Source organism: Podarcis raffonei, chromosome 1 (genome assembly GCF_027172205.1).
Source record: "Podarcis raffonei isolate rPodRaf1 chromosome 1, rPodRaf1.pri, whole genome shotgun sequence".
NCBI classification, from domain to species: domain Eukaryota; kingdom Metazoa; phylum Chordata; class Lepidosauria; order Squamata; family Lacertidae; genus Podarcis; species Podarcis raffonei.
This window is the reverse complement of record NC_070602.1, coordinates 42,787,748-42,809,955: the sequence shown is the minus strand read 5'-3', so window position 1 is coordinate 42,809,955 and position 22,208 is coordinate 42,787,748. Positions and strand designations below refer to the sequence as shown.

General features: G+C 44.3%; 1 protein-coding gene across 5 annotated transcripts; it reads right to left on the bottom strand.

The window, feature by feature from the left end:
- Positions 1–1,419: 1,419 nt before the first annotated feature.
- On the bottom strand, positions 1,420–22,086 carry ZFYVE19 (zinc finger FYVE-type containing 19). 5 transcript variants are annotated; one of them, XM_053382576.1, is made up of 12 exons: positions 21,989–22,086; positions 20,572–20,715; positions 19,177–19,298; positions 18,268–18,321; positions 16,064–16,224; positions 14,779–14,924; positions 12,858–12,972; positions 8,688–8,894; positions 6,457–6,536; positions 5,352–5,459; positions 3,463–3,605; positions 1,420–1,839 (listed from the first exon to the last, which is right to left on the bottom strand). In XM_053382576.1, the coding sequence occupies exons 2-12, from the start codon at positions 20,626–20,628 to the stop codon at positions 1,767–1,769; spliced, it is 1,266 nt and encodes a 421-aa protein (XP_053238551.1). In that variant the 5' UTR covers positions 20,629–20,715; positions 21,989–22,086; the 3' UTR covers positions 1,420–1,766. The 5 variants fall into 5 exon arrangements, with proteins under 5 accessions (XP_053238551.1, XP_053238567.1, XP_053238541.1 ...); XM_053382592.1 differs by having other exon boundaries at positions 20,572–20,652; positions 21,989–22,063; XM_053382566.1 differs by lacking the exon at positions 21,989–22,086 and adding an exon at positions 21,676–21,982.
- Positions 22,087–22,208: the final 122 nt, after the last annotated feature.

Sequence of the window (22,208 nt, the reverse complement as noted above, 5' to 3'; positions counted from 1 at the left end):
GAACCAGGCAGAGGGCCTTCTCTGTAGTGGCACCCGCCCTGTGGAACGCCCTCCCATCAGATGTCAAGGAAATAAACAACTATCTGACTTTTAGAAGACATCTGAAGGCAGCCCTGTTTAGGGAAGTTTTTAATGACTGGTGTTTTACAGTGTTTTTAATATTTTGTTGGAAGCTGCCCAGAGTGGCTGGGGAAACCCAGCCAGATGGGCAGGATATAAATAATAAATTATTATATTATTATTACTGCGACATGGGGAAATGAGAGGGAGGGGAAGTTCCACTGCAAAAGTCCTTGCAGGATGACTTCATTGGATGCAACCCCATTGTTTATAATTTCATTTACCTCACCACTTGGATTTTTCACTTCAGATGCCAAAACGTCTTCGGCAAACCCTACAACATGGCTGACTAGGACAAGCAGGGCAGATGAAGTGACTGGCTGCACCAGCCTGCCTCCTCCCCCTCCCCCAGTTCCTTGTAGGGGTGTGATATGCTCTGATACAAGGGAAGTGTGACCGGAACGAATAAAAATACAGTGGGCAAACCTCTGTCTGCCACACTCTCCAGAAGGGATAGTTCTAGCAAAACCTAGCACAGAGAAGATAAAATAGCATACACTTGAAGCATAAAAGTAGTCAGAAGCAGTTTGCTGGATGGAGTGGAGCCATAATGCTAGTTTTGCAATGTGTGTGTGTGTGTCTCACTGTTGCTTACAATGAGAGAAAGGGACAACATGCAGAGTGGAGGGTAAGTCAGCACAGTACAAACATACTGGCAGGAGTGCTGGATTGGGTCCCATGCCTTTGCACTTCACCAGCCTTCCCACAATCTCTGCCCTGCCCCTCCCCCCAAGCCACTTCTAAAAGAAGCAATGTAAGGGGTGAAGTGGTCAATAAATCCATGTGTTTTGCCTATGAATGAACACAGAACTGAGAAACGGGGTTCCATTTCTAGAATCTGCTGTTGTGCATTTCAAGGGACTTTGGTGCAACGCCAATACATGTCCGTTTAGCACACTCAGGTTGACTTACTAAAAGCATTCACCTCATAATGGTTTTGGAATTCGCTATTGTGAAGCGAGAACAAAAAGGATGCTATTCTGAAAATTTAGTAATTAAAAACAAGACATATGAAACCTAAATCTAGTTCCTTTTGTAAGGGGGAAAACTGACCAAAGAGAATGGAAAGATAGGAATTGAATGTTTTCCTGATTTCAGAGGAAAGGCCTTGGTTATGATCCAAGCCTACTTGGAATTTACTATAAAACTGGTTCCATTTTTGTGAAGAACTTTGCTGTTGAGGCAACACTACTGCTTGCATTAAGGACGGTGTAGTTTTAAGAGACCTTGAGATGAGTTCTCAGATTGTAGAAAGCAACAGTGGACATCTACGGGGGGGGGAGAAAAATCACCACAAACTTCTCTTCATATAATTTATTATCTTTGCAATATTTCCTATGAACATCTCATCCAGGTCAATGGCAAATCTCTGCAAAATAACCCACCTTTTCAAGCATGCCAGTCTTCATTCTCACTGAATTAACAGCTTACTCACATGGCAAACCACCTTCAGCGTACTACGAGCTCCACAGTGGCTGTCTTGATTTTGCTGGGCACAACCATTTGCCCTCCAAGCTTCTCAGTGACACAGAGCTGCCTTTCAGAGTCTGCCAGCTTTTGCTGAAATAGCAAACCTTTGTGGGCATCTTCTCTTTTATCCCCTTCCATTTCACCTTCCTCCCCTTTTCTTCTCACGCTCCATAGGCTCATTTTTGCTTTCGAGGACGACAATAGCTAGACGTTCGGTGCTCCCTCCGATCAAATTCATCATGGCTTTCCCTGAAAACCAAAACAGGAAGTGCAGGCAGTGTTTACTAAGAGTCTACTGTCATGCCAACCAGAATATCCTGCAGAAGTGATGGCGACTCTCACTCATTCATGGAGGTAAGAGGAGATCACAAGAACCTCCAGTGAGGGTTTTGCAGGCATAGTCAGAAGTCTATAAATTACTAGTATGAAAATTTAGGTTACTGGGCACGGCTGGCAAACAGGACGCCTCCAGCCATTCCTTCAGATCCAACTCTGAAACTGCACTACAGGGGTGGGGATGCCTTCTCTGTAGGATTGTGAGCCACAGAAAGGAGCAGAGAAGGGCCCAATCCACCGGCAGGATTATCTTGCACAAGCTCAATGGAAGGAACCAGAACTATGTGAGTACACATCACGGTCATCACCTGCAAATAAATTACTCTGTTTTATGGATGTGCTCACACACTGTGGAGTGTTTTAAGCTTCGGCACCATAGTCTGAATGACAAATTTCTCCCTCCCTGCCCTACAAGAAGAGATCTGCAGAGAGCCAGTGGGGTATATTATAAGCCAAGTGGTGGACTTGAACTTTGGACCAAACCACATGTTCACTTAGGTACGCAGATAGAGCTACCTATTTCCCCTTAAATAATTGCAGGCATGAGAGTTCCCGGTTCTTAATGTAAATACAGCTCATAGAGAGGGGAAGCTTCTCTCTTCACTCTCCCACTTGGATTGGAATGGAGATTCCTTCCCTTCCTCAAATGCAGCTAGAAAAATAAGTTCCCACTGATACCAATGAGGACTTTTTATCTGAGGCTCTCAGCAGCACAGAGGGCTTGATCTCCATTCCAGCTGTGGGATGTGAATATGAAGAGAACTTCTCCCCAGGCTCTGCCTTTGCAGTAAGAACCAGGCTTCCCCCAAGCCTGTAACTATTTAAGAAAAGGCAATATACACAAACTCATGTGACCACTTTAGAAAGCCATGGCTCCCCACTCAAAGAAATCCTGTAGTGCTGAGTTGTTAGGAGACCCCTGTTTCCCTCATGGAGCTACGGTTCCAAGTGGTTTACCCATCAATCCCTCTTCCCAAGGAACTGTAGGAATTATATCTCTGTGAGGGAACAGCGGGGTCTCCTAACAACTTTCAGCACCCTTCATAAACTACAGCTTCTCTGGCGTAAGCCGTGTTTAAAGTGGCAACATAGTGTTTTAAATAAACAGTGTGAATGTGGTCATGGTCTGGGCCTGAGAAAAGCTGCCTTTAGGCCCGACACCAGTTGTGTGGTCGTTGCAGGAGGCACTGCTGCTGAGGCAAGCGTAGATTTTCCACCAATTTCCCTCTCCGAAAACAGCCCTCAACTCCTGGCCCAGATGATTCCTCCAACCTTTTTAGGGAAAGCAGGAAGTTGCAGCAGGATAAAGGAAGTGGGACAGTCCCCTCCCCTTAGGCCCAAGTCATGGGGATTGCACGTTCAGTGCTAACTACTTTCTGCCGTGGGGCCCTTGCAACTCAGGTGCTTTGTTTCAGCCTTTTTGGCACACAGTTCTTCCTGCACACTCTAAAAAAAACATGCAGCACACGATCACGCTACACAAGCTGCATGGAATGCTGGGATTTCCACCCTCCGCCCCGAGGTTCTTGCCATTACCGGAAGCATCGCTGGCAGTAGAGGTCGTCATCACAGGCATGGCAGCGCAGGACAGCATCCTCGTTGCAGATGCAGCACCAGGGCAGCTCTTCTTCGTCGCTGTCCGGTAAGACGAGAGGTTTAGCAACCGCTGGAGCTTTTCCCTAAAGGGAAAGGGTAATATGCATAGATGTTGCAGCAGAAACTCCAAGAGTACCTTCTGGTGTGAATGGGGAGCTGCATGACATTGCCTTCACTGTTTGCATTCTGCAAAATTCCTCCCACTACAACTTTGCACCAATGAAAAACCCAAACCCACTTATCTAAATCAGTGCAATATTTCTACATATATTATGCAATGTTCTCATTTCAGTGTTTTTAAAAAAATTCTAGTTTTTTAAAATGAAAAACAAACACACCCCTTGCCTATGCATTATTTGTTTTTTTGGGGGGCCAGGAAGCCACATGAGTGTAAGAGGAAAGATGTGATTGGCAGTCACATAGGAGGGATGCTGTAGTTGTTTCCTGGATCGTAGATCCCACACTCAGCCGTGGGTTGGACTGCATGACCACCAAGGTCCCACCTTTATTATTCTAAGACTGGAGGCCAGCAGGTTAGAAACTGAACTAGACAGGGCGCAGGACTCTGTCCCCTGAGGACCACAGCATTTTAAATATATGCTATACACACACCTACATATATACACATTCTTTTTTTTTGGAAATTTGACATAACCACTGTGTTATTAATATGAACCATCAATTCCTGCTTCAGGCCTCATCTTACCTGAGACAGTCCTTCTTTCATTCTAGGCCTACATACCCTCCTTCTCACCACCATGTACAACACAATGCTTGTGGTGTTACCCCATGTTACAGGGCTGTTTTAAGGAATATATGGGGAATATACATGAAGCGCTTGAGACACCTTAAATGTCTGCATAAATGCCAAGTATTAATATCTTACAGCCACAAGGACAAGAAACTCATAAAATAAAATAAAATAACTCTGCTGCAGGCCCTAGAATACACTTCTAACCCTGCACAATATTGGACACCTGAAGACAATGCAGAACAGCCCAAGCAATAAAGGAACGACCGCTTTTGCTTGGTACAGGAAGGGCCCATCTGAAGCGATGAGGCCTTGACGTGAGTTTTGTAAAGTCACAGAGGAAGCATGTGGAAGAACTGTTTATTATGTCCCACATCAGCACCAGTCATGCTTGATTGCTATTTACTTTAAAGTGCACACACAACTTCGGGCATCTCTTCTTGCTCACATGGACATCAAAACCTATTGTTCTAGAAGAGGACACCTATCAATTTTGCCTACAGCTGGAGGGCTTTGAATTGTTTGGCATAACGCAGAACTAGGACACAGAGTGTGGCTCAGAATTAGCAGGCCTTCGAGGAGTCATTTTGTCTTTTGCTTCTCAGCTTAACCATTCGGCCCATGGGCATTTTGTTATTGTTCCTGTTTAGGTGCTTTTTAGCACGATGGGATGACACCTAAACTAAAAAGGGCCTTGCTGGGATCAGCCTGACACTGCACTGAGCACAGCAAAGTCAGAGAATGCCACACATATAGGCAGTGCTTTTTTCCTGGGGGTACGCAGGGGTACACATACCCCTAAACATTTTGTGAATCTTTATACTTTTGTCCATTTACTGTATTTATTTTTCCTGATTTGAACTATAAAACATTGATTTTCTTGAGTCAAAATGAGAGTACCCCTAAACATTTTTTTAGAAAAAAGCACTGCCCCTAAACATGTATTTTTGTCCATTTACTGTATTTATTTTTCTCGATTTGAACTACAAAATGGTGATTTTCTTGACAAAAAATGAGAGTACCCCTAAACATTTTTTAGAAAAAAAGCACTGCATATAGGATTGAATTGGCTGCTTACTTGATCAGGTTTCCTGGCTGGTTTCTGTTGGGCGGTCGCTGGTTGGGTGGATCGATCTGGAGAAATATTGAAGCCGCTTGCTTCATCCAGAGCCGCCTCCTCAGTAAGCTGATGGCAGAAACAACAGCAGTTGAAACAAAAGACTTTTCTTCACACAAACCTTCCTCTCAGAAGCGTCTTTCTTCTACTACTTCCTTAATCTTTGGTTTAGTAAACAAACATGCAGCCACCAGATTAACTATTGGGCAGGAAAGAAAGAAGCTTTACAAAGGGCATTTATGACCAAAAATCTAGTCATTAAATACTCAGAGAGCACCTGGGTACAAATTCCTACTCAGCTAATTAATATCTCTAACCTACCTCACAGGTTGTTGCGGGTAGCTCCTCTGGCTAAAAATTATGTAACAAAATCAATAATATGGATGCCCTTCCCTTCAGACATTTGCATGGCTTGTCTTTCTGTCTCTCAAAACCCTTTTCAAAAGTCTCAAGCATGACAGCTTTGATTTTTATTATTTTTCTTACATCTATCTTCGTTTCATCATTCTTTCATTGCTTCCACTGAATAGCAAATATTTGTTCATCTTACTACGTACTTCCTATTTCCCTCCCCTTGTTTCTCTGATATTGTGAGCCTCCAGGAAGAGCCCACTGATTACAGAATGCTTAAACATGCATCCAATTGCTGAACTACTGCCATTGTGAGTTTTAGATGGTATTGCTTTTTATGATGCTGTAAGCTGCCTTGGATGGGCTATACCCCAAAAGGCAACCTATAAATGAGTTTACAGATTGTACTACACAACTCCTACAGTTAATTGACTACAGTGGCTGTTGTACACATATTTTAATGGGAGTAAGTTTCATTTTAACTCTAAGCTGACGCGCACAGGAACTGCATTACACAATTTCTTTAATCGAGTGAAAGCTCTACATAGTACTCTACAAGGCTTATGGACTAATTTGGGAAAACCATTAGGAGCACACTCTGAGGATGGATTTACAGCAAAGATAAGAAGCTGGGCATAGCAGAAATCTTGTCTTTGCAGCAAGGCAAAAACAAGAGGCTTAACAAATGCAAAACTCAATTCCAATTACTATGGACCTGTTTCAAAACTCTCTGAATGGCTTCTTCTTCTTCTATTTCTTCATCACTATTGGGGAATCTGTAGTCATCCAAAGTCACTGCAAGAGAAAGAAGAGGAAACTGAGGAGCTAAAGATGCAATTCATCAAGACGGCCCATCATCATCTTATGTTTCTTGCCCTCCTTTGCAGATTTGCCCTCCCTATGGGAAGATGGGTTTTTATTTTGGCTCACATTCTTTAGTGTATTTCTAGTCCCTGTAAAGCTGGAGAGAGAATAAAGGACCACGTGATAGCATGTACCACTAATACACCCCCGACGGGTGTATTCTTAGAAGAATAAAGGCTGTTCCCTGGTCACTTCCATTCCATCATCAGATGGCACAGTATACCTGAAGGAGCGTCTCCACCCCCATCATTCTGCCCGGACGCTGAGGTCCAGCGCTGAGGGCCTTCTGGCAGTTCCCTCACTGCGAGAAGCGAAGCTTCAGGGAACCAGGCAGAGGGCCTTCTTGGTAGTGGCACCCGCCCTGTGGAACACCCTCCCATCAGATGTCAAAGAGATAAACAACTACTTGACATTCAGAAGACATCTGAAGGCAGCCCTGTTGAGGGAAGTTTTCAGTGTGTGACATTTTAATGTATTTTTAATCTTTGTTGGAAGCCGCCCAGAGTGGCTGGGGAAACCCAGCCAGATGGGCGGGGTAAAAATAAATTATTATTATTATTATTATTATTATTATTATTATTATTAATTTGCTGCCTTTGGGCTCAAGGAAGCTAGCAATCCGCCCTCTTCCTTTTGTGGCCTTGTTTCTCTAGCAGCCAGTCCTTCCTTCTTGTTCAGCCCAGGCTCTCTAGGCTGATCATTCTTTATGGTAGAGTCCCAGGAGAAACATGTTACTTTTGGTTCCAGTCAGTAGGATTTCTAAAGACATCCAGGATCCTCCTTCTCCCATCATCAGTGTAGGCAAGGCTAACTCTAGCTGTGGCAAATGGAGCTGCTAATGGATGAGAGGTCACTTTGACAGCAGCTTTGTTTGCAGGATTAGCAGCGGATACTTTTTAGGTGGAAAAGTTCCACACACTCACTCTTGCATATCAAGGTTATATCAAAGGCAAAAGATTAGGCCAAGGATTGTATTTCCTTCAGTTAGATGGGAACCCTAGCAGTCAATGTGAGAATGCAGTTATTGATTACAGAGGGAACATGAAGCTACTGTGCAGCTGACCCAGTTGCACAGGCTGCAATATTTTCTAACACTTGGGACTACTTGAAGGAATAGTGTGTATATTTTATTTTATTTTATTATAATAATGTTCTGCAAAGGTATTTGTCTGTTTGATACACATTTGGACACCTCTTAAGGTATCATAAATCACATTTTGAATGGGGGTTCCTGAGATCAAGGAGCAGGTTTTTAATCTATGGTTCAGGGAAAATGGAAGACCAAACCTTTCAAAATGGCACTGATATTTTTGTTTCTTCAAATTCCTGAGCAATGCTAGGCACCCAGGGGTGAAGAAATATGAGAGAAGACCAGGTCCCTGGCAAATGCCCAAGGCTGGAGAGAACACAGCTAAGTACTGAATTTTGCTACAGGCCTGTCTATACGCAAATCAGGCTTTGTTCAAGCAGTTTCGCTTGTGAAAGAAACTAAGGGTTTCTGTTACAAGTTAGCTTCGAGCTATCCACCGATACCAATTACTTGTTCCTTAAAAAACCAGAATCACAGCACTAGGAAACATATTTTTCGACAATTGTTTGTCAGGCATATTCCCACTAGCCAACAAAGAAAATGTAAGGACGTAAGAAGGGTCTGCTGGTTCAGGCCAGTGGCTCATCTAGTCCCACATCCTGTTCTCACAGTGGCCAACCAAATACAGTCAAACCTCGGTTCTTGAACAGCTCCGTTTTTGAACGTTTTGGCTCCTGAATGCTGAAAACCTAGAAGTAAATGTTCCGGTTTTCAAACATTTTTCATAAATTAAACTTCCGACATGGCTTCCTCTTGAGTGCAAGAAGCTCTTGCAACCAATCAGAAGCTAAGCCTCGGTTGTCAAACGTTTCTGAAGTCAAACGGTCTTTCGGAACGGATTACATTTGACAACCGAAATTTGACTGTATTCCACGGAGAAGCCTGCAAGCAGGACCCAAGAGGACTGGCACTGTCTCCTCCTGTTGAGAACGACTCCTCTTAAGGAAACAGAGTGCCTGTTTTTCTGCTTCTTTTAATATCCCATTACACACCTTTCTCAGGATCTTGGCCTTTTAGTGCGGCCAATCGCTTGGCTACTTCTAGAATCTTCTCCTGCCTGGTGTTGTCTTCCCTCAGCTCAGTCGCCGCCGATGCCAGCAATCTATTCTTCTCCTCCTCCAACTGTTTGGGATCCATATCATCAATGCCGCCAATGCTGTCGGCTCGATTTAAGTCATTTAAAGTTTGGGTCCTAACTTCTGGAAAAGCAGAGACTTAGGGTTAATTCAGAAATATATGACCATTGCACGATGACTGCAACCTTAAATGATGCATGCAGCACAAACCTCCCAGACCAAATGCGGCAGACGGAACATCTATTATCTGGCTCCCACATCACCATAAAAACAATGCTATTTCAGTCTGCGATGTCTATCGCCCCATGAAAAGGATTGTGATTACAGCAAGAACAAATAAGAACCAGCAGCCAGCAAATAAAACACATCCGATCGGTAAAGGCAAAGGTAAAGGACCCCTAGATGGTTAAGTCCAGTCAAAGGCGACTATGGGGTTGCGGCACTCATCTTGCTTTCAGGCTGAGGGAGCCAGCATTTGTCCACAGACAGCTTTCCGGGTCAGCCAGTGTGGTGTAGTGGTTAAGAGCGGTAGTCACGTAATCTGGGGAACCGGGTTCGCGTCTCCGCTCCTCCACATGCAGCTGCTGGGTGACCTTGGGCCAGTCACACTTCTTTGAAGTCTCTCAGCCCCACTCACCTCACAGAGTGTTTGTTGTGGGGGAGGAAGGGAAAGGAGATTGTTAGCCACTTTGAGACTCCTGAAGGGGAGTGAAAGGCGGGATATCAAATCCAAACTCTTATGTGGCCAGCATGACTAAACCGCTTCTGGTGCAAAGGAACACCGTGATGGAAACAAAACCGCATGGAAATGCCATTTACCTTCCCACTGCAGCGGTACCTATTTATCTACTTGCACTGGTGTGCTTTCGAAATGCTAGGTTGGCAGTAGCTGGGACAGAGCAATGGGAGCTCACTCCATCGCGGGAATTCGAACCACTGACATTCTGACCAGCAAGCCCAAGAGGCTCAGTGGTTTAGACCACAGTGCCACCCACTTTCCTCCATCCAATCGGTAGCAGCCAGTGAGGCTGCATTCCCAGTGTCAAGCACCACTGATAGTTACCAAGCTGGGGGATGGGGAGGCAGCAGAGAGTTGGGTGTGATGCAGGCAAAGCGCTGGAGCCAACATGACACTCCTGCTGCTGTGCCTACCCTGCGGCAAGCTCTCTGCTGCCTTGCCACCCCTCTCAGTAGCCACTCGCAATGTGCGGTATCAAGAAGCCAGGTCAATGATACAGGATTGTCCCACTGGGCACTGCTGCATCAATCCCAATAAAATAACTAAGACCCAATAAATCACTAAAGCTAGAAGGGTATTGAAGATTCAACAACCCCATGCAATTCTGTTTAAGACAACATGACGGAAAACAATTAAAGCCTTTGGGGGCTTTTTGAAGGCCTGATATGATGGGGATGATCTTCCTGGAAATGCAGCTAAAGTTCAAGACACTTGGAGATATAACACTGAAGGATATATTTTCATGCCAGTAGTGTTTGGTGTTCAAAGCGAATTTTCATGGTAAGTTTCTGTACCCAGGAAAACCGTAGCCTGATGCAGTGGAAGAGTTTGGCTAGTTTGCAGCAGAACCCAGCTGTGGATAGTGCGGTTGGCTGGCACCTGCAACATCAAAAACGCTCTGCTCCCTCCCAGAATAGTTTTGCACTAATTTTTCAAAATGCTTTCTTTAAAAAATAGTGATTAATTAGTAACACTGGTCGATCTTGACTTGGGTTACATTCTGGGGGTTCATGTGCAAAGGCCAAATCATGCAAAGTCAAAACAACCGCTGGAACTCCCCCAGCTGTTTGAGATCTTGCAAGGCCCTACAAGATCTCATGAGAGCCTCTAAAGCCTGAAAAGCAAGGATCTTCCACCACCTTTCTATTTATTCATACGTTTGCAATTGCTAAGTTAAATAAGCGTAAATTTACATGTGGCACTTTAAAAAAATAATAATCAAAGAAAAAAAACACCCATAAAAGAGGAAAAGCCCTCCTGAAGCACAAAGAGAGAGTGGGGTGAGGCTGGAAGATGATGCAGATTTTGAATTTCTGGAATGTGAATCTGCTCTGCAAATTGCCAGGCCAGGTTCACACCGCAGGGCGTGAATAATTATTCTCCCCACCTAGTGAAAATTAACAGCAAATAACCCGCTACCATTTCTCTTTAAATGTTAGGTTTGCCTTCAGCCTAGAGAGTTCTGCTCTCAGGGAACCTCCCAAGGTCCAAATGCCAGCAGAGGGTTGGGCCAGAGGCAGACATGGGCGGAACAATCGATGTGACTTTCACCTTTGCGCAGCAGATACATTCTAGCCCCACAAAAACCAGAGGTTTCTGCACCTCCCACCTACTCTGCCTTCCAGGCAAGTAGAAGACACAGTTTAAGGACGGGAAAAACAACAACACTGAAGAACAGAAGCAGGCAGCATGGAGCCCTCTGGACAGTAGTGTCACTGCTGCTTTCTGGGTCGGTCTGGGGGTTGAGCAGGGTGACATCACAGTTGTGTGGCTGCACCAGTGGAGTCAAGCCTGCATTCCCACTAGTGTGTGCCTGCTAGAACCCTATCCCTGCTGCCACCATTCTGCAGAGGACACTGGTGTCAGAGAGGCAGCTCCATACCACCAACCCAACATGCTGACCCTTCCTGCTCCATGAGAGTCCTGGGGGCCAGATAGAGAAGGCTGGAGGGCCACATTCAGCCCCTGGGTCCCCACACCTGCTATATACATAGGAGGAGGGGAGAAATTTCTGGTGGGTATGATAAAAAGTAAGACCTCCCTGTATACTTTTAAATATGGTTTATTTAAACTCCATCTTTGTAGGAGTTATTTATGAAAGAGAGATTTGATACTATTGAAGATTTCCTCTGAGGGTTAGAGGCACACTTCTGCAGTGGTTCTGTATCTATCAGCTGGGTCAATTTCGGAAAGCAAACTTGGTCCCCTAACAGTTATGCTATTAGGGCACTATTTTCTCCCCATTCCTATTTAATGCCTAAATGAAGCCATTGCGAGTAGTCATTAGGAGATCTGCAACACAATGCTTTCAGTAAGATGAAGACACTTAGCTTTCTTGCTCTATAACATCTGAATCAGGAGTGGTCTCTTTCAGAGGCATACTTAACTTTTGTTTTATTACTGACCATTGATCATCTCCTGGTCTTGTACTGAAATGTTTAACTATTATCGCTACTGCATATTTTATGTTTATTTTTGGTTTTCTGTACCCAACTCTTGATATTTTATAATGAGTAGCTTATAATTTTTTTTTTGAAATAAATACAGTGGAACCTTGGTTCCTGAATGGCTTAGTTTCCGAATAAATCGGCTCCCCAGAAGTAAGTGTTCCGATTTGCTAATGTTTTTCAGAAGCCGAACGTCCAGCGTGGCTTCCACTTAAGTGCAGGAAGCTCCTGCAGCCAATCTGAAGCCGTGCCTTGGTTTGCGAATGGTTTCGGATTAAGTTCGAGAACCAAGGTACCACTGTAAAATGAATAAAAACATGTCAGCCAAAGAACGACACTGTGCACCATGACTCTGATCAAAGTACTCATATTGCTCTCGAACTGTAACTAAAGAGACCATAGCAAACAAAGATGTATACAGTGGTACCTCAGGTTAAGTACTTAATTCGTTCGGGAGGTCCGTTCTTAAACTGAAACTGTTCTTAACCTGAAGCACCCCTTTAGCTAATGGGGCCTCCCACTGCTGCTGCGCCGCTGAAGCACGATTTCTGTTCTCATCCTGAAGCAAAGTTCTTAACCCAAGGTACTATTTCTGGGTTAGCGGAGTCTGTAACCTGAAGCGTATGTAACCTGAAGCGTATGTAACCCGAGGTACCACTATATATGGAAACATTTCAAAGAACCTTGTTTTCATTTATATACCATACATTATTTAACCGGAACCTGCAACATGGAGTAAATGTTGGGTGATGTGCTTGAGCCAGTGATTATACTGTAATGGATATACTGATCTATAGCAGTGGTGCCCTTTGAGGTCTTGAGGTGTATCTGCTTGTTCCTCTGTTTTAAATCAACTTGGGGGGGGGGGGAGACTGAGCAGATTTAAAACAAGACAGGGACCTTGTGGCGTAACTCCTGAGCCACCGCTTTCATCAATGGCAACTTCCTCAGACATCTGCTTCAGCAGGTCATCTGACTGCTCAGTTTGCGTCCTGGCATTAGGGGCCTCGTGTACCTAACAAGAGAAAGAAAAACAGAAAGGGATTGCACAAGTTACATCGGAATTCCCAAATTTTCAAGTTCACTGACCACTAGATGAGTTCAGAAAGTTGCCATCGACCTCTACCTGAATTCTTAGGAAATAAAGGGGTGGCCTTGGGAAGCAGCTAAGCAGAGCCCTGAAGAAAAGTGAGGCTTTTTAAAGGCTCACTGAAGTTTCCCAAAGGCAGCTTGTTTTTATATATTTGGTTGAGGAGTGTTATAATTAGTCTTTTAACACTGTAAAAAATAGTATTTTACAAGTGAAACTCTGCACTTACATACATTTTTTTTTGCAAAAGAACAGAAGAGCATGGTCTGAGAATCCTGTTGCAATGTGGAATCATCTTGTTAAATACAGAGGTTCCTCAATGGCAAGGGCATTCACTGGCTCTCTGAACATGCCCTTGCTCAATAGTTTGTAATTAAATTTATTTTTCACATTGTACCTTATAAATTCCTTTTCCACCTCAGGCCCTTTTGGACCCCCAGATCTTTATTCACCCCTGCACAGTCCCATCAACCCCAGAGGGTCAATGTTGACCACTTTGAGAAAACCTAAGTTATACAATCAATGGAAGAAGGCCAGAGGTCCAAACTAAAAGAACTTCCCAAATGTCTCAAGGGGCCCAGGGACAGTTCTATTCTTTCACACCAACCTAATATACCCAATCTTATTTTCAGGGGGCCAGACAACAGATATAGCCTGTCTCTGAGGCAAACGGCCTTGGACAGAGATAGCACAGTGAAAATCAACACCTGCTCTCTCTCTCAGCCTTCGAACACAGCTGAGAACTTGAAACACTAGTATGTACCAGAATGTCTCTGGTGGATTCTGTACTTCATAAAACTTCAAAACCCTATTAGTAAGAGAATGATAATAGGTAAAAAGGTATAGGGCCCCTGGACAGTTAAGTCCAGTCAAAGGCGACTATGGGGTTGCGGCGCTCATCTCGCTTTCAGGCCGAGGGAGCTGGTGTTTGTCCACAGACAGCTTTCCAAGCCATGTGGCCAGCATGAGTAAACCGCTTCTGGCACAACGGAACACTGTGACAGAAACCAGAATGCACGGAAACACTGTTTACCTTCCCACCGCAGTGGTATCTATTTATCTACTTGCACTGGTGTGCTTTCAAACTTCTAGATTGGTAGGAGCTGGGACAGAGCAATGGGAGCTCACCCCGTCGTGCGGATTCGAACTGCCGACCAAGAGGCTCAGTGGTTTAGACCAGTAGCCTTAGCCAAATCTCCACATAGCCTATCTCATAGTTATTACATTAGGTTGGTGTTAGACCACAAAGCCACCCATGTCCCTTGACAATATTCATGTGGCAGCTAGAAACAGAATCTGGAAAAGAGTGGAACGTGCGGCCCTCCAGATATTGTTGGGACTACAATTCCCAGCATCCCTATTCACTACCATGCTGTCTTGGGCTGATGGAAACTGGAGTTCAATAACATCTTGAGGGCCACCAGTTCCTTATCCCTTGGAAATTATATATAGTGGTACCTTGGTTTACGAACTTTATCCGTTCCAGAAGTCCATTCTTAAACCAAAGCGTTCTTAAACCAAGGCATGCTTTCCCATAGAATGGGACTCAAATTTACAAATGGAACACACTCAACAGGAAGCGAAACATGTTCTGCTTCCAAGGCAAAGTTCACAAACCAAAACACCTACTTCCGGGTTTGCAGCGTTCTTAATCCAAGTTGTTCATAAACTAAGCTGTTCTAAAACTAAGGGACCACTGTATATAAATATATATAGAGAGAGAGATCTTACTGGTTTTGGAGCTGGAGAGGGGAGCATTCTGCCCTGCAAGGCTGCCAGCCGGTTTTCCATCTCCTGGGCTGATGGAATGGGTCTTGCAGGGTCATCTTTCAGTGCTGCCAGCCTAGACTCTATCTCAGCCTGAGATGGAATGGACTCTGTTCAATTAAGAACAATCTTGTTTTACTAAGAGAGCCCAAGAGGCTTTTGTAACTTTCGTGCCATGCATTAAAACAGATAGGCAAGTATTTCCCCACCCCCACCCCCGCTCCAGCCATCATATTGACTAGACCCAGAGGATACCAAGACCCACCTGTGAAATTGGAATAAAACATTTCTCTTCTCCGCCCCCACCGCATCATTCCCTAGCCTGCGCACGTTCAGTGCCCTGCAAACCCCAAATCCTGCTGTCTGAATAAAGCTTAAGTAACAGACAACAATTGTTGCATTGTGTGCTATCTCTGCAGGCAGGACAAAGAGGTATTCAGGACACAGAAACTCCACCTGCTGACCACTGGAGGGCCTTCCCATTCAGTCTGAGGTTTGCATCAGACACTGTTCACATATGAAGCAATGCTGCTTCAGAGACCTCAATCACCAGAAACTAAACAATGAATAGAAGTTCCTTTCAACTGCCCACAAGAATATTTATAATGCCTACCAAATGTCAGATGCTTGCCTTGTGTAGCAATCCCAGGGACACACTAATTATACATAGCCCTGCCTAAGTATCACACAGATGCGAGCTGAATTCAGACCATTGTTAGTCTCTAGTGCCTTCCCTTCAGCACCTTCAACTGGAAGGTATCTAAAGCAGCTTCCAGGAGCACAATGGCCAGCAAAAGGAAGCGTCAAAGATGTATATGCACACAGAGGTCATCAACCCAGAGCATATAGCAATATATCAACTAACTGTGCAATTCCATAAGTACTGCCTGAAAAGTAAGTTCTATTTTTACTCAAGGCAAACCATGAGCTGTAAACCAAGAGCAAACCTAGGTTACAGCTTGTCCAAAGCAAAACAAATCAAAAGGCCAGGTTTGTACAACAAACCATGGCTTAGTTCGCAGCACTGCAGCAGGATCGGAGGAAGAGCAAAGTGGCTACAATCTCCTCTCCAGGAACCAGTGTGTTCACACTAAGCCATGGTTTAGCGTAGCATTATGTGCAAACTGGATCAGTGTGTGGCAGATCTATTTGTTGGGATATTTAATTTAATTCTGTTTGATGTTGTGTCTAAAGCAGGCTTTCCAGGGGTGATAAGAGCGAATCACTCCAAAAATAGTACACAGCTTACTGGGTTTAGTTTCCTTCTTGAGCCTCTCCAGTCTCTCTGCTAGAGCTCGATCCTCTTTTGATAGACCTTGATATCTGGAGCCTGCTTGGCTTTGGGACTTCAACAAACCCTTCTGGAGTCCCTGCGGCCGGTTCTGCTTGGCTTCAAGGGCTGCTACACGCCTACAGAAAGAGAAACCAGGAGTTACAGCAGGGTTTTGTTTTTTTTAAAGGGGAAATAATAATTTTAAAATCATATTCCATGTGCTTCTCTAGGGGTTTGTTCACACCCACCCACACCATTTGATCATTGGAGCATCAGCTGACTACTTGCATGCACAAAACAAACACTACAGATGGAATCACCCCACCAAGTAAAACGCAGTCCTGTTTCCCAAGCCCATTCACATGTTCAGCCAGAGATGTGAAAAACTGAGCAATCAAGTGCTGAGCAATCAAGAAGTACATAGGCATGAGTGAATCGGTCCTAAGCAACGGGTAATTTTGGATGAAGGTTATGCAGCGACTATGGAAAACTGCCTTCTCTCATCATATGGGTGGAAATCACAGCTACTCCAATAAGAAAGAAGAACTACCATTACAACAGCAAAGCAGTGCTAGATGAGGTTGAGAAAACAATTTTGACTTCCCTTTACATTAGGGCTTCGAATCCTGACACAAACTAGAGAACAAGAACATTACTGTTGGCTGATTATAACCTAGAGCTAATGGTGGCAGTTCAGAACAAAGACCTGGATCTGTAAAATGAGCAAAAGTACACACCCTTGTTTGCAACTTACACCAAGGATACAGAATAAGATTGTTATTTGCGTACCAGATCCAGGTGATCTTGGGGGAAACTGATTTTCTCTATTTATTTCAGTTGGGGTTTATGCCTGGTTTTGCACAGAAATTGCTTTGGTCGCCCTGTATGATGACATCTGTCAGGAGAGAGACAAGGCCAGTGTCTCCCTGTTTGTGGAATGCCCTCCCCAGGGAGGTTCGGCTGGCGCCTTCATTACACACCTTTAGGCGCCAGGTGAAAACAATTCTCTTCAAGGCCTTTGGCTGAAGAACATTTGATACCCTTTTAAATGTGTTGTGAGGGGGGTGAGGGGAAGGGAGTTATTAGATTGTTTTTGTTCTTGTTTTTATTACGTATTTGATGTTTTATATCTTGTATTTTTGTGTGGTGAACGGCCTTGGGACTTGTGGATGAAGGGCAGTATAAACCTTTTAATGATGATAATAAATTAACATCTGCATGAAACTACTGAATAGGATTATCTGGAGTTTTGCAGTACATTGTCAGCAATATACTGATGACACACTTCTCATTCGCATCGGCAGGTGTGGCAGTGGAAGAGCTGGACCAATGTCTTGCCTTGGTCACAAGCTGGATGAAAGCCAATGAACTGAAGCTCAATCCAGGTAACACTGAGGCACTGTTAGTGGGCTCTTCCCTGGATGGATGGGAGGTTGCCTGCTTTTTATGGGGTTACACTTCCTCTAAAGGAGCAGGTACATAGCTTGGGTTATTTCTGGATCCACAGCTCCCCCTTCTGGACAGGATTAGCCTAACTTCAGTCATCTACGCTCTGGAAACCTCTAGGTTAGATTACTGCAATGCAGAGGGAGGCCTCTGAAGACGGTTCAAAAACTTCAGCTGGTTGACCACTGGGGAAAGATGGTTTGAGCATATTACACCAATCCTGACCCAACTGCACTGGCTGACAATTTTGGGGCCCAATTCAAAATGCTGTTTTTGATGTATAAAGTCTTAAATGGCTCAGGACCGCAACACCTCAAGGTCCGCCTCTCCTCATATGAACCAATGTGGACCCTGTGGTCATAATCTTAGGCCCTTCTTCGTGTGCCTCCTTCACTACATGTCCAGAGGGTGGCAACACAAGAACAGGCCTTTCCTGTAGTGGCTCCTTGCTTGCAAATGCTCTCCCCAGGAAGGCTCGCCTGGCATCTTCATTACATATATTTAGGTACTAGGCAAAAATATTTCTCTTTAACCAGGTCTTTGGCTTTGGCATCCTTTTAAATGCATTTGTGGGGTGGGGTTATTGGTTTGTTTTTTGCTCTTGTTTTTACTATGTATTTTGTGTTCTCACTTTGTATTTTTATACTGTGAATCATCCTGTGATCTTCAGATGAAGAGCAGTATACAAATTTAATAGATGATAGATAATTAGATTACCAGTAGATAGAACTCACTTTTTATAGTTCTCTGGTGGAGACCATTTAGCTGCATTTGACTGAGGTGAGCCACTGTAAACCAAAAGGAGAAATGTCACAATGGCAGAACATAAATCCCTTCTTAATCATGGCAGGACATGCCCTCAGACAGAACCCCATCTTGCTTTGCCTTCGACCCCATGAGAAGTCCCGGGTATAACACCAATCTATTTCACCCTATGCCTCAAAAACAACAGGGGAGATGGCAAGGGTGTTTGTTCATCTCTGGCTTGCATTTGAAGAATTGCCTGACTGAAGGCACCCCCGCAACAATCTTACATCAAAGTACACAGAAAACTAGAAGCGAAGGAGAAAGGTCCCAGCCTAAACTTCAGTCTGACATGCCAGTTTTCTGACAAACCTCAGCGATTTCACTAAGTCCACTCCAAAGGTGAGGAACCTCAGCCCCAGGGAGAAAATGTAGCCCTCACTGGCCATGCTCCATTTCCTCCGTGAATGCTTTTGCCTGGATAGAACATGTCCCTCAACTGGAATAATTCTGCTTGCTTGCACAGATGGAGAGACAGGGAGGGGTGTAGAAGTTTCTGATTTTTGCATTGCTGGAATGTAGCCTACTGTACAGAGTTAAGAGGCACGTCTGTTGCGCCAACTACTTTTGCCTCTGCCCCCTCCTCCTTTGCAGGCATGCAGCCCCTGCCCAGTTACCTATGAGAGAATGCAGCTTTCAGGCTGAAAAACAGCATGAAAAGCTTCCTTTAGTCTAGAAAGACCCTTGCAGCATCATATGGACCTCATTGTTGTGGGGAATGCCCACCTAGCTTGTAGAAGTGCTGGAGTGGCAAGTCCCTGCAGGAAACGTCCTGTGTTGCCTTCATAAAAGGAAAGTGCGAGAACCCCTCAATCAGAACCACAGCTCTGGTTTCTTACCTTGTTAATTCCCCATGGCATTGCTTGCAGACCTTCTGCTGAGTGTTTCCACAGTGGGGGACGACAGCACTGAATCCCAGGCAGCCTGAGCAAAACGCTCGCCCGCATTTCTTGCATCCACACTGAGAGAGGAAGGGAAGAGGAAAAGGAAGGAAGTGCTCTTAACACCAGCTGCAAATGATTCCAAGAAGTCTGAATGACCTTTTCTTGGAAAGGGTTCACAAAGGGGATGCCTCCACATCAAAACATTATAGCCTTCTTTGATCACTTTCTACCTTATGAAAGCAAAATAATTTATGTGAATGCAGAAAGTGTTTGCTAACAGTATTTCAGCAAGCCAAACCGGACACATGGTTTAGTGATATTTGTTTTAAATGTTTTCTGCTTTTATCTTTGATTTTAATGATGGGTTTATCCATATTTGTTTTTAACTGGTTTGTGAAATTTAGTTATGCTTTATGACTAACTGGTTTATGACTGAACCTGGGTTGTTGTTTTTGCTTATACTTTTTCTAAATAAATAAATAGCATAACATAAATACTTCCCATAAAACGCATTAAATGAACCTTTGTTTACTAAATCTGTACTCAAAGATATCAATCTTAATTTCAGCCATTCCACATGTTATGTAGCTGCAGACCTTTGCCACCAAACTCAATAACCAAAAGAAAATCCTGGGTCTCTGGTGAATGTTCTTTTTATACATACAAGATTCCAAACGTAAATTTGCTTCACCCACACCTTACATTTTTAAGTGCACACTACACAGAGCATGCCTACTCATTCAGAAATTTTCCACAGTGATGCTTACTCCCATGTTACTGTACACAGTTTTGCACCCTTACAGATATTGGATATTTGTTTTATTTTATATATTTATATTCCATTTAATACAAGAACAGTCTCTAAGTGGTATACAAAACATTTTATTATATATTTAAACAACGAAATTAAAGTTAAACAATACAATACTGTATTGAAAAGGTGTATAAAATAGCATAATGTATTAATCAGTCCTAATTCTTACTTTGCAAAGCCAACATAGAAACAACGTTTTCACCCCTTCACACCACACCCCAAACTTCTGAGGGTGGAGGAACTAGCAAGAGAGCCCCCTCTGCCTATCTTAGCACCTATACACTTTACAGCTGTACAAAACAGAAAATTGGGACAAAAGCAAGTGGTTTGCTTAAGACTTACCACATCTAGTAAATTAATGACAGATGAATAAACAACTGACACATCATTAAAATAACTAAAATTTGAGCAAGCGCACCTGTCACAAACGATTGAAAGCCTGAGTTCTAGTGGAACATTTTGGAATAATAGTTCCAAGTTCTATTCTTCAAGGTCTCCTTTCTCAAGACAAAGACGATTAGTGGAGAAAACCATACCTGTTTCTTGAAGACAGTAAACTTCGATGCACAGCCATAACATCTGCTATCCATCATGTCAGGTGAGGTGGCACACTCAGTCTTCAAAAATGTACAAATGGAGACACATGATTCTATTCTGTCTGCTACCTCAACTTTCTTCCTCTTTCAGAGAGAGACCAGACAATAAGAGAGACGGTACAGTTATGGAATGTTAGCAATGGACCACTGAAAACATGCCATACTATGGAACCTGAGGTTCATGCAGTCTGAAGAAAATGTGAGGATCTGGTTCTTAACCTTAACAGCAATGGTTGCCACTGAAATGTTCTTAAATCACTAAATCAAAGGTAAAGAAAACAGACACTACACTTCTTCTATAAATATCCTTTCTGAGGTGACCATCCTGGTGACCCCTCCAAATTTAAAGGAGAAAATCACTGGGTCTCCTAGAAGGCAGAATTCTAGATTTCAGCACTATCCGTTTCAGATGAAAGCAGTGCCCCCCAAGTCTGTGTGTAATGGGTCACCCACCCCATGTTCCCATTCTCATCATCACAGATGGCAAACACAACCATCTACAATGCACCGATTTATGTGAGAAAGGTGGCTGGCAATGCACATTTCTGAAGAGGAGTGACTCATCACTTTCGCAGGCCGCTAGCACATTACCCACCACCTAAAGGTAGCATCCTACAGGCAACCTTTAAAAATAAGAAGAGGTTACACTTTCCTGCCATGCTCCAAGGCTTTTAGAGAGGATCACAGAACAGCTATAGATCCACTTATTTCTGCAATACTGTACTGTATGTACTGTAAAATGCAGGTGCGGCTGGGCTGACACATGGACAAGCAAACATCCGGAGAGATTTCCCACCTGGTACTCATCTTGCAACAGCAAAACATTTCAGTCTTTTTTGAAGACCAGGAATGCCAGCCCCCACCTTATTCATGGCACCCACATTTATGTATGTATGTATTGAACAACCCACACATTTCAGGTATCTCTCCTTCCGTCTTCCTCCGCCTTCTCCGCCCCCCCTTCCTCTCACTCCCTCGTTAAAATAAAAAAGGCAAAAAATGGAAAATGGAAACGATGATGGAGAAAGCTGTGGAGCAACCCACCTTAGGCTGACGCGGGGCGTCATCCAGCCGATTCACACGACCCAGCAGTCGAAGGCAAATGCTCTACCAGCGCGGAACTCGACGGCCGTTTTACCATAGAAGAGCAAAACAACAACCCGCCAGGCACACACCTCGGTCCCAAATCTGGAAATCCAACACCCAGCTGCACAACACGACACAGCCTCTGGGCGCCGGGAGGGCGAGGAGGCTTGTAAGCGAAGCGAGGCAGAAGACGCCTCCGCCTCCCCGCCAGACAACCACGAGCAGAACTCACTAATGGCAACGTCCACTGGCCCGGCTCGGTAATACTCACTATAGTGCAAGAAACGCGCGGTGCGGCGAGAGTCCCACTCCCATCACCCCGGACAGATCTTCTCCGGCAAGACAGGAAGGAACGGAGAAACGGGGAGAACTACATTTCCCAAGAGCCCACGGGGCCTCCCCGCCCCCACCTTCCCTTGCGCGGAGTCTCATGGGAGCCCCAGCCTTTCTAGGTCCGAGGCATGACGGGAATCGTAGTTCTGGCCACACCC